The sequence below is a fragment of the Lepidochelys olivacea genome (assembly GCF_965140295.1).
Source record: "Lepidochelys olivacea isolate rLepOli2 genome assembly, chromosome: 13".
Taxonomy (NCBI): Eukaryota; Metazoa; Chordata; order Testudines; family Cheloniidae; genus Lepidochelys; species Lepidochelys olivacea.
The window spans coordinates 29,816,431-29,829,321 of record NC_140423.1 but is presented as its reverse complement, the minus strand read 5'-3'; the positions used below and the strand labels follow the sequence as shown (position 1 = coordinate 29,829,321).

Below are 12,891 nucleotides of genomic sequence, written 5' to 3'. Positions count from 1 at the left end.
GTGGCTATACATGGCTAGAGCGAGCCCAGAATCCAGTCAAGGGTATTCCAGGACCATCTGTGAGCCTGGTTACAAAGCATGTCCCCAGGCCCACTGATGGGGGAGGGGGGCAAAGAGGGCAATTGTCCAGGGACCCAGGCGATTGAAAAGGGTCCAGAGGTCCCCAGACGCCCAGGTGGGCTGCAGGGCGCCTAGGTGCGCAAAACTGCTCTGGGCCCTGCGCTTTGGAGGGATTCGTCACTTCTGCCCCGGCCCAACCCCCCAGGGACAGCCCTGGCGCCCTAAATTTCTGTCAGCGGGCCTGCATCTCTCACCCTGCATCACACAAGAGCCATGAAGACCACATGGCTTACTCCTACCTTGTTAAAAGGCTCTCTGGGTATTTAAGGTGGCATCCCAGCCTTTTGTATACTCAAAGATGTTTCAATCATCTTAATCATTATGGGAAAAATATTAAAAGTGTCAGGAAAATTCATCTCAAATCCCAATGAAGTCCCAGCTGGCTATAGTGCAGGCAAGAGTGATGTCACAAATTGCATTTGGAGGATCAGTCATTACACTTGAACTACTACATAGCAAAGAATACTCTTGGGAGCATTCTGCGCCAAAACATTAAAAATTCTGTGCCAAAAAATTTAAAATTCTGCAAAATTCTGAAAATTCAATTTCTTTTTTTATTTATTTGTTACAGACATACTGGTCAGCAGATATGTCTGTAACAATACAGACACACACAAAAATTCTCCCCAGGAGTAGAGAGTTAAAGAAGCCCCTATGATAACTCAGTTCCTGTTTCTCTGCCCCCATTTCTGTGGGGGAAAGAAAATTGTGCACGCACATTAATTTCTGCAAAATTATGCATTGAGCAGAGGCGCAGAATTCCCCCAGGAGTAAAAGAACCCGGTTCAGGTAATTGTCACGGAGAAACCAAAAGAATTTCCCTTCTATTATTATTTTTGTGTTTCAGGTGTATTACCTTGTTCTATGTTCACAATGCAATATAAGACACTTATATAAGAGATTGAATGAAAGACTGACCACATTCATTTCCAGGTTTCCTTTAAGTCAGTCTTCAAATATGCTACACTCATTGCAGAGCACTGATAACACAAGAGCACCTACATTTCACATTTTGAAGTCATGAAAGGGCATCAGCCTAATGGTTTCTAAATAATTAAGGACAACTCTATTACTCCTGTGCAGTAGCTTGGTTGGGGATGAGACCTCCAATTTTAGAAATTAAAGTCACCAGCTTTCTTTATGGGATTTTAGCCAAGAGGATTGTTGAAGGTAGGTGGTGTCAAGCCCACCCAGAGCCGGTGAGGGTGCTATTAACTAGGAGTATAATAATGCAATGAAAATGGACTTTACCCAAGTAAAAAAGAAAAGGAGTACTTGTGGCACCTTAGAGACTAACAAATTTATTTTTAGTCTCTAAGGTGCCACAAGGACTCCTTTTCTTTTTGCGAATACAGACTAACACGGCTGCTACTCTGAAACCTGTCACTTTACACAAGTAGTTCTCTCTCCCTAGACAGGCCTTGGGATGCCGTGGAGGGAGCTGGGATCTAGAGCACCTCCCCTCCCAGGCCATCTCCACAACTGACTTCCTGAGCCCCTAGCCATGTCACTTCAGTTCCCTGAGCCTCTGCTCCCTGCCCCTGCCATGGGGATCCTGAAGTTGGTCTGACTGCAGAGCTTTGGGGCTCAGTTGTTACTGTCTGAGAGCGCTATGAGGATTGTGCAGCCGGCCCCCTGATCGATGTGGGGTGTCAATAGAGGAAGTGATGGCAGTGGGGTCCTGCTGGAGGTCACTGTCCTCAGCAGAGGTTGGGGGGGGGGAGAGCACACGCACAGCTCCCGCTCCTGCTTTGCTCTGCTGTAAACCCTGCTCCCCCACAGTGATGAGCTAAGTGCTCAAGGGCAATGTGGGGGGGTGAGTCCCGAGTCCCGCTCGGGCACTGTTCCGGGGGAGAAGCACAGATAACCCTGCGCAGTGACGAGGGCGCTGGGGGTACAGTAGACAGTAACACTGGGGGGACTGGGGGTTACCCTGCGTGGTGACATGGGGCGGGGGTACGCCGGCCAGGGACACAGGGGGGTGGGGTACTCTGGACAGGGACACTGGGGGGCGGGTACCGGGGGCAGGGACACAGGGGGGCGGGATACTCTGTGCAGCGCCCTGAAGGGATGAGTCCCGCGGCGGCACTGCGCCGGGGGGAGAAAACTCCGGGGGCGGGGGGGGGGCGGCTAAGCGCTCCCGGGCGGAGGCTTCCCGGCCCGGGCTCCCCTGGCGCGTTGGGCCAGGGGGCGGCTCCGGGGGCGGACCCTGCCGGCCAAACCCGCCCGCCTCACACCCCGGGCGGCTCGGCGCGGCGCGCTGCGCTGCTCGCTCAGTGTCCTGCCCGCTGCCCGGCAGGAGGATGGCGCTGCCGGCCGAGCGCGACAGGCTGTTCCGGGCGCCGCCGAGCCTGGTGCTGGAGGCCCACGTGCCCAGCCTGGCCGCCTACCGGGAGCGCTACCGCCGCTCGGTGGAGGAGCCGCAGGGTGAGTGCCGGGGCGGGGCCAGGCCTGCCTGGGCACGGAGCCCCGGCCCCGCTGTGCCCGGCCGCTCCCCGGGCTGGGGCGCGACCCCGCTGCCCTGCCGGGAGCCCCGGAGCCGGGCCCGAGGCGGGGCAGGAGCCGGAGCCGCGGTTCCGGCTCCCCGCCCCCGGCCGCTGCCCGCCCCGGGCCTGTAGGCGCGGCGCAAAGCCCTGCGTGCGGCGGGGGTCCGCACCGAGGCGAGGGCGGGTCGTTCCGCCGGCCCCTCCCGCCCGGCGTGGGGCTGCCCCGGGTGCCCGTCGGGCTGTGCTGCCTGAACCAGAGCAGAGCCTCCGGTAGGCTTAACCAGCGCTTCCTCCGGAGCCAAAGCGGTGCGGGGCTCCTGCCGAGTTTGTACTTTCGTGACTGACAGAGGTGCTGGGGCGCGGCCCTGGCACAAACTAAGGCCTGGACTTGATGTGCTCTTTATGCACCGATGCCCCTCAGAGCAGGGCTTCCTGTGCCGGGGCCTTCCGCCCTGTGTTTGCCTAGGGGAACCCTGCTGTAAAGCCAGACTGTGGTTTCTAAAACTGAAACCCGTTCTCTGTTCGTTACCTCAGATCCTCCCCCTCCTCTGAGCTTCATACAGCTGGGCACTGCCAGCGTGGGGAGGAAGGGACCGGCACCGCCTCTGTAACGCTCTTCAGCCACAGGTCTGGGCTTCGCGCAGGCGGCTGAGCGGCCTCTGTTCAAGGAGGAGGATCTGAGGTGCAGAGGCTCTTACTTCCCCGGCAGCAGGCACGTTGCTAGCAGTGCTGCTGGAAAAGGAACTTGGGTCTGTGGATGCAGTCCCATGCCTAAGCCACTGCCCTGTGGTGCTGCCCAAGGGCTGTCTTATGCAGTGTGAGGAAGCAAAACTGCTTGAGAGTGATCTTTCTGTGACTGGTTGGAAAGGAGAATGTGCCAGAATGCTGGTGACCTCTACCACGGTCTACCCCCTGCCTTGCCTTTCTACCTCTCCCTAAAACGAGCCTTATCTTTGTGGGTGGGAAAAAATATAATGATCGTAGTATTTCTGCAGTGCCCACTGTGCGCTAGATCTTTTTCAAACAGGAAGGCACAGTTCCTAGTCTAAGGAGTTCACCAGCTGGGCAGATTTATGGTGTGTGAGCAACTAATATCCATTTGTGTTCACAAATATATTTAAATGCCTAAGTCACTCAGGAGTGACAATGGCACCCCAGAGGGTCTCTCTCCTGGAGGGTTGGGAATGAGGACAGGGTTGACATAAGCTCAGGAAGGATTTTCTGAATGTTAGACACAGTGTGGAGGAAAGCATGGACATTTGTGTTAGATGCTGACAAACATGCAGTGAGGTGGAAGGTCCGGGGAGGACAGGGAATGAGTCATGGGTGGCTGTGTAGAGGGGGCAGAGTTATACAGGGCTCTGAAGGTGGTAACAAGCTTGAATTTGATATAGTGAAGGAGGAGGAGAGCCACTGGAGGGGTTGAAAGATGGGGGCAGGAGATTATTATGGTGGACACTGATCATGGGGGGAATTGTCTTACTAGCAGTATTTTGTATGGTTTGGCAGTGGGGAGGGACAAATACTGGTTTTGAGGAGGTCCTTTAGGAGGCATTTGCTAGCAGAAGTAGGCTGGCTGTTATTCACTTCCCACTGTCTCTGCATGCCATCTCTCCTATGCTCTGCTAGGGCACACCTCACAGATATCTCTCCGTTGTCCTCAGAGGTAATGCACTCGGTGCATTTCCCAGGGCTGTCACTCTGTTTTGATACTCCCTTGTAATCAAATGCAAATTACTCTGTGCTTGCACAGTACAAGTAGGTGTAGAGTTTTTCATCAGAACTGTGCATGTTGTGTCAAACATTGCTCTTGGGTAAATGCCGGTGCTTCTAAACCTGTCAGTGAGTGTGGTGCCTTTGCTGTCCATATCTGTGATCATATTAACCAGTCCATATTATGGACATACAGTTAGTTTTCTAAAACCACAGGAAAAATGGTGATGTTCCCAGGAATTACTCTACATGACTCAAAGTATTTGAAGCTCAGAGTGGGCTAGTAGAAAAATCTGCTCCTTGAAAAAGGGGTGGGGTTTCGTTCTGGAAAGAATGGGCATGTTACACAATCTGCATGGTGTGAGGACACAGCTGGAGACAGATCTCTTGAACATTAGAAGAAATTGCAAAGTTGAAATGTAACATTATCTCCATATTTTGGAAGAAGGTAAAATGCTTTCATGTAGTTGAAGAATAGGTTGGTGGCAGATGCACCACCATGTCTTGTAATCTCAGTAGAACCAGTTTTGCATAAGAGTGAGTATTAGAAGGGGACTTGATGAGGGTGGTAAAGGCTGCTTTTAAAAGAAGCCTTAGCTCATGCAAACTTTCATTGCATGAAGTGTAACAGGTTTCAAGCCTCCACTGAATTTAACCCTATTTCTATTTCCTAGGAAGGACCACTGAATTTTTTCTTCAGATGTTAAATGTGTCTTTATCCATTTTTGTCACTTAAGGTTTGACTGTGTTACTTTTGCAGAATTCTGGGATGACATTGCTAAGGAATTTTACTGGAGGAGCCAACACTCTGGACCCTTTCTGAAGTACAACTTTGATGTGACAAAAGGGAAAATCTTTATTGAATGGATGAAAGGGGCTACAACCAACATCTGCTACAACCTGTTGGATAGAAATGTCAATGAAAAAAAACTTGGGGACAAAATTGCTTTTTACTGGTAATGTTCTGCTTTTATTATAATATAGAAGTGTCTGCATGTAATCCTGGAGAAGTGATTCTCAACCTGTGGTCCGTGGACCTCTGGGGGTCTGCAGACTGTCTAAGGGGTCCGCGAAAGGTGACTATGAAAATAAAGTTTCAGATCCCAGAAAAGGCATTCCGTTTTTCTGATCAATCAGAAATATGTGAATGTCCCCTCTTACAGGTCAAAACCCGGAAGTGTTGTCGTTACTGTAGAAGCCTACAGTTTAGCGCCCTTTCTCACGTTGCATCAAATGCCGTGCCAAGCACGTGGAACATTTATAGTTTAATTCTGTTCAGTCAGTTTTCAGTCTAAGACATCTATGGTAGGGGTCCGCAGACCACAGGTTGAATTTCCAAAGGGGTCTGCACCTCCATTCAAAATTTTTTAGGCGTCTGCAAATGAAAAAAGGTTGAAAACCATGGTCCTAGAGTAAAGCATATAACTGATACTGACCTCTGTTAAGGTACATGTTAAAACATAATGATCTGAGAGGTAAATGACGGGGAGACTCTGCTCTTTCCATAGTTATGATTAGAGTTAGCTTCCCATTAGAAGCTGGCTGTGAAACCTTCTTTAACTTCTTCAAAGCTCCATGGTATCTACATGGATCCCCTACAACACATTTTAACTTTCTTTGCTGGCTTGTCAGAATTCCAAAATGGCTTGGCCTAGAATTGAGCATGTATTCTAGGAAGCTTGCAGTCAGCAGATGCAGATTTTCTAAATAATGTAAAAGCTATGCTGAGAAGATGGTGCATTGCTAGAGTCCTTGTGGTCTAGATGAGTAAGTGCTGGGGTGGTAGGCAGGACCTCCCACGTCTTAGTCCCACCTCAGTCACTGGCTGATAGCACCTACGTACCCTTATGAAGCAGGTAAATATCACTTTACAGATGAGGAAACTGAGGGTCAGATATAAACTTCTGCAAAGTCACAAAACAAATCGGTGTCAGAACAAGGGTGAAACCCACCTCCTACCTCCAATCTTGTGCCGTTTGGGCAAGGCTGCAGGCTCAAGGTGAAAAAATCTGAATTTCGTGTGGAAAGCAAAGTAATGCATGGATATGTCAGTGCTGTTGAGTCCATGTGCCTTTCATACATTCTTGTTGAAGCATTGCGTGTTTTGCTTTTAGCCACAGGCAAAACACTGCATTGAGGAAAAGTCTGAAAGTTTAGGCCAATAACAGTTCTGAAAACACTTTCTGTAGAGTTATTTACACCTGGAATTCCCATCCTGAACCAAAAGAGCAATTGCTAGAAAACCTGGAGATTTGGTGCTAAGGTGCCATGTTGAAGAATACTCACTATCAGTGACTCCCAAAATGTAATAGTAGTTAGGCTACCTTACTCATCTTGAAGGGGTCTCATGCTGCTGTATCACTTGAACCAGACCGCATCTGTTTACATTGTATGTTCCCATGACTCCTGGTTTCTTTAGGGTCACATGCAGTCCACTGAAAAACATATACTTGGTTATAATATACAAAAGTGGGCATGGTCATTCCACACTGCCTTTCAAAGGGACACATGCATCCAAGTACAAAGATATCAAACATTCAGCTCCCCCACCAACAGATATGAACCTTTTAAGCATAGAGTTCTCAATTGTGGGACTTATGTGGTAAGAACCAATGGTAGTATGGAAGGAAGCTGTACAGTGTAGCGCTGTAGTCAGAATGGTACAACCCTCTAGACTGGATGCATTCATATGAGTATATTGGACCACGTCCACACTAGGGGTTCTTTGCCAGTGCAAGTATACTGATCCTAGTGTGGACATAGCTTATACTGGCCAAAGCTGTGCTTTTACTGGTATAGCTTATTTCATACAGACCCTGATCAAAACAAGCTATACTGGTAAAAACACAATTCTGTTGGTATAATTATGTCCTCACTAGGGGCTTCTGCTGGCATAGCTATGTCAATTGGGGAATTACACCTCTTCATACCGACTGACGCGTCAATGCTGGCAGAAGTCTGTAGTGTAGACATGGCCTCAATAAAAAGGTACTTTAATACTGTCATAACTATTCCTGTATGGGGAGGAGACTGGTATAAGTCACCTTTATACCAATATAACCGTATCCACACAAAAGCTTTAACCAATGTAACTTCAGTAAAAAAAAAAAAAATCCCACCCCCTAAGAAATAGTTATACTGGTAAATTTTTATTAGTATAGACAGGCCTACATGTTGGTGAATAAATATTTTTCACCAACATACATACTGAATAAATTCTGCAGCTTTTCTTAATTTAAGATGACTCTTTAAATTCCTTATGAAAACTATTGTAAACTCATTCAGGTGAAAAGAAAAGGAGTACTTGTGGCACCTTAGAGACTAACCAATTTATTTGAGCAGGTAAAAGTACACATCTTACAAACTGTGTGGCATGTTGGCGAGCGGGCCAGGATTTCTATGTGCGTGTGCATGCTTTGTTCATTCAGGCTGGGCATTCCGAGTTCATATAAACCTGCACGTAGAAGGTTCTGACAGGCCGTCAGCAGCCTACGATTTCAGTCTTCAGTAAGGGTAGAAAAAGTTGTTTGCCTGAAGTTCTTTGGATTTGATTTGACAGGCTTTGTAAGAGTGCCTGACACACTCGGAGAAATCCACAGTGGATGTCAGAGATGTAAATATTGGTTCTGGACATCTTGTAGCACTGTTGTGGTGGTGGTAAAATAAATTTTAGTAGCACACAAGGGTCATAAATTAATATATTGTGGGAGAAATCTTCGGCTTGCCTATGAACATTCTAAAGCTGGCATGACTTCCTTGTTCTGAAGCTGGTGTTAGAATGTCTGTAGCTATACGATGTGCATGCCGCGGTTACTCCTGGAGGGATGCTGCACCAAAAAATAAAAAATTCTGCACCCAATATTTTAAAATTCTGCATATTTTTTTTGTCAAAATAACACAATATAATCACGCTGGTTTCAATTATTTTGGTAAATTATTTCAAGATACCTGTCAGCAAGTATGTCTGTAACAATACAGATAACAAAATAGATTCAATAAATGATTTTTGACAAATAGATTCCTCACTAAATATATTAATACAGAACTCTCATTAATCATTCTTTTAAACTACAATGCAGAAATGTATTTCATGCACCCCATAGAAGCAGTATAAAGTCTTGGGGGAGTCAGTGGTAATTGAGGCGCTGAGGGAGAGGGAAGCTGGGAAGGAGCCTGGGGGTGAACTTGGAGGGTTGTTGGGTGTGGGTGGGAGAAGTATGGAACAGGGTTTTTTGGGGTGGGGGTGGGAGGTTGTTAGGGAATTAGGGAGCTTCCCCCGTGCAGATGCTAGCTGACCCCTAGCCTGTCCCATTTAGTCAGGCATATCTGCCACTGTTCCCATATGTCCCACCGCCATCCCCTCCACTCCCATCCCCATGTGGCCCTGCAACCCCACTCCCATTCAGCCTCCGCCCCAGAATTCCCCTCCACTAGCCGTTCTGAACCCCAGTCTATGTGACCCCTGAGCAGCTCCATGTGTATTTCTGTCTGTCTGTCTGTCTTCCCGCCCCTCTGCGCCCGCCCCCCATATCCTGTGCCTCCTCACCTGGCCCTGCGGGCAGGGTTCTGTGAGGAATGCAGGCTCTCCTTCCTCACCATGGCTGGCTGCCATGGTCAGTGAGCCAGTTGACCTCCGTTCTGGTGCCACAGCAGCATCTGGTGGGCGAAAGGTGTAACTGTAGTGCCTCACTGGCAGCATGTATTTTGTGAGGAGAAAAAAAATCTGCAGGGAAACATGAATTCTGTGCATGTGCAGTGGTGCAGAATTCCCCCAAGAGTAAGTAGTATAAGGAACATAAGGCACATGTGGCTATAGACTTGAGGAAAATATGGCACAGTAGCTATGGAGTGGACCTTTAGGAAGCCTGTAACCAGGGGTTGTGAGTGTCAGAGGGTGAGCATTGTACATTGGGAACATGCACACAACTTAAAGTACTTATAGCTCCCCCAGAATTAATTATAACTATTCCCTCCACCCCCACATTAGTGAAAAGCACTCAGCCATCTCTGCAATACCAATGTTGGAGTTTAGATCCAAGTATTTTTGAGCTATGACATGCCAAAAAGACATTGAGAAACTCTTCTGAAAGTCAAGACAGCTCTTCTAGAGCAAGAGTTCCCAAAATGTGGTCCACGGCCCAAAGGTTGGCTGCAACACAGTCCTGCATGGTCTGCCATGGGTGGAGTTGGGTGGTATTGTGGGGCATTGCCCCCCAAACTATATATGTTGGTGGAGTGGTGGCCGGTGATGGTCTCTGCCAAGATCCAGAGGAGCCCAGTGCCCCTGGAAGGCGAAATGGAGGCGGAGGGTCAATAGAAGGGGCCGGCCCTGAGAAGTGATGGCTCCCATGGCAGCTGAAGGAGGCAGGAGGGTTCGTGGCCAGCCCCGCTCCCTAGCTGCTACATCCAGCGATGTGTGGCTCTCAGCCCCACGGTCCCACCAGGGATCGAGGATTGGTGGTGGATGATTGGGACCATCAAGGTAACAGGCGGGCGCGACCCGAGTGCCTGTCTCTGCTTAGCACTGGCGGCCCCCAAGCCCTTCCCTCGTTCCCAGGCAGGGGGGTGCCTGTCAGGCGTGCCGGGTGGGTAACTGAGGTAGGGCTGCCAGGTGACCAGCTTAAGGCACTCAACAGGCTGCTGAGGTGGAGTGTGTTGGCGGGGACTGGCTGTGGCACCTGCCTGCACCCTTCACCCTCTCACTGGCCCCAGTCCCTGCTGAGGCAAGGGGCCATGCATGCCCCAGGGTGCCCCCTCCCTGACGGATGCATGTTAATAGTGGGCCGCGGTGCCTATTGCAGTTGCACAGGTGGGGCTCAGGGGAAAAAGGTTTGAGAACCCCATTCTAGGGAATCCCTAGGTCGGGAAATACCTTGACTAATTTCCCTCAAACTTGCCATCAATCTCCCCTCTTGGGAGGGCTCTTGTCAGGCTAATTTGGAGGCAGGTGGTTAAATTTTGGCAAAGTTAGGTGGGAGAGAATTCAAGATTATGATGGAATATAGGTCACCAATTATGGGAGAATGACTAGCTCCAGAACGTGGTGCAGATAAATATGCTATGTGGTTTTTGTCCTTTCCGGAGAGGAGCAATTGGCAATGATGGTGTGTAATGCAGGGTCTGGTAATAAACACCTGGGAAGGGAATGCCAAAAGTTAGATCTTGGGCCTGATTTCCCTCCCACACCTGACTGAGAGTGACGTGCTTTGGATGCAGTGGCATTACTCCCAGTTTACACCAGCGTGAGAGAGAGGAGAATCATGCCCCGTTTCGTTAGTCAGAGGTTGCTGGTGGGGTGATATAGCTCTGTTAATTGTCACCAGACCTCCCAGAGGGATCGTATGCAATTGACTAATTTTGAAATTTGTAATAGAAGACTATTGTAAAGTGGCCAGAGCTGCTGGGGGTGGGAATTGAAAGCCAGAGCAGAGTTGCAGGCTTGGTGGTATGTCAGGGTCGTAACCGCTGGCAGCAGTGTAACTGTTGCCCAAGTGGGGTTGCTTTTTCATCACAAAGGTCAGCAGTTATCTCTCTGATCTCTTGCCTCTATGTGCATGGTGCGTATCACTTTTATTTCCTTTAATAGGACTCTCTTTGTCGATAACAGAACTCCAGCAGGAATAGAGGCAGCAGCCATCTTGAGTAAATGCAAGATGTTTCCAGTTTCTTCTCCTTGCAGATCGTTCCTGGGCATCTCCTGCTGCCTGGGAACATTTGAAAATACTTTTATTTCCTGTCCTCTGCCACTTGGGATTCCTCTTTCTATGATTGGTGTTGCTGCAACAGCCTAAAAAGCAACAGAAAACCGGGAAATGTGCCCCAGATAACTCATTTGTTTGAAATAAAAGATCTTTGTCCTAAATGCAGCATTGCAGTTAGTTACCTGGTGCTGAGGCTTCTTTGAGATCACAGGGTTATGTCACTGCCTCAGTAGTTTGAGGTGTTAAAAATAAATAAATAAAGCAGGCAGGAGAGTTAAAAGGCAAAACTTTGTAACCTAATACCACCCTAACCTCTAATTCCCAAGGTAGAAATGTGCCCTTCCAGGGATTGCCCACGTCTATTCCACTCTAGGGGGGTGCATACCCAGTGCACTATCTTGAGTACACTGGTGCACACGTGCCTGGAGTGGATTAAATAATGCAACACATCTTGAAGAATAACAGTTACAGAGTAGGTAAGTGACTGGGGTTTTTTTTTAAACCTTGGTCTGTGTGTAGGAGAACCTGTAGCATGTAACTTGGCCTCTTGAAGAGAGACACCCTGTCCATTGTACAGTTGCAGTGACAGCCATTTGGGATTTAAGAGCCTCGGGATGTATTCAGGGAGAAGTGGGATTGGAGCACTAGGGGTTGCTGCACATGAGGACCAAGGGGCGCTGGCAGAGCAGTGAGGAGTGCCTAGGATTGGGGTGGCATTGGCATGCTGCTGGTTAGGTGGGACAGTAGCACAGCTCTGAGCGTTCTATGGCGCCTGCCGGCTCTGATCATTTTAAGAACGTCTTGGTTACTTGCTTTCTTGAGCACTAAATATGAATCATCATTTTTAAAAGGGGGAAGCAGAGACAGTAACAAATTCTGGCAGTTTTACTGCAGCTCTGTTAAAAAAAGAAAAAGAGGATATTACAATTAATGGGCTTGCCCAGTCTGAATCTGGGGTAAACATAAAATGCTATGTTAAGAAGGAGCAAATATTAGGATGAATTGTAGAGGGGAAAGTATCTGGTTGAGTCGCTACTGCTTTAGCTGATAACCAGAGTGTTTGGGCATTTATTCCAAAATTCTTCAAATAAATCTTTCTGAAAGGAAGAAAGCTTAGAAGTTTAGAAAGCTTAGGGTTTAGAAATGCAGTGCCGGAAAAACCAGACAGTGTTCCCTGACTGCTGCTAAGTGTTGTTAATAGGGACCAGGAGACTGGAGAGATTAGTTATTTAATACAGCCTGCCAATGTGGGACAGTAGATGACCTGGATGTGGACGTATACATGATGGGAGGATTTGGGGTTTTCTGCACATTATAAAGTTCTCCAGAATCTACGCTTGAATTTAAACCAAGCATTTTGCCCAGTTGAGGGTCACACTGGCAAATTTTCAAGAGCATAGATTGGAACGTATTGCTGCTATCAACTTTCAGAGTTGGCAGAGTGGCCCCTGGAAACTACAAGCACATTGCATGCTGGTGACCATCTCCATCTGAGCAGCCTCATGCACAGCTTAGGATGGAGCTCTGCGAGCAGTCTCCATAGGCTACCCCTCCATACTCAAGTGATGGCAGCTGTAGGTTGTGTTTTCACCATGCCTTACTCTTTAAAGTTTCTGACCTTTAAGGCTTCCAAATGCCTTCATACCATAAATGGCTGAGGAGCTTTTGCCTTTGCTTCTGGGCAACCTGAGACATCAGCACACACCTCACCCGTCAGTGCCATTTGTGTATTATTTTTGAACCCCAATTATGGTAGCAGTCTCTCTGGCGCTAGCCCAAGGCAAGCATTGGGCCAGTGTTGCTGTAACATTGAGGGTGGATTTTCAGAAGCACTCTGCATTGACCCAGCTCTGCTTTCACTACAGGCTGTT

General features: G+C 48.4%; 1 protein-coding gene across 4 annotated transcripts in view; it reads left to right on the top strand.

Moving 5' to 3' along the window:
* ACSS2 (acyl-CoA synthetase short chain family member 2) overlaps positions 1-12,891 on the top strand; it is a 101,911-nt gene that overhangs the window by 20,604 nt on the left and 68,416 nt on the right. For 2 of the 4 annotated variants that reach the window (XM_084645240.1, XM_084645239.1), the window contains exons 1-2: positions 2,347-2,547; positions 5,080-5,275. In XM_084645240.1, the coding sequence (XP_084501366.1) occupies positions 2,424-2,547; positions 5,080-5,275 (320 nt within the window). In that variant the 5' untranslated portion in view covers positions 2,347-2,423. Of the gene's footprint in view, positions 1-2,346; positions 2,548-2,857; positions 2,877-5,079; positions 5,276-12,891 lie in introns of those variants that run through there. The other 2 variants (XM_084645242.1, XM_084645241.1) reach the window with 2 other exon arrangements.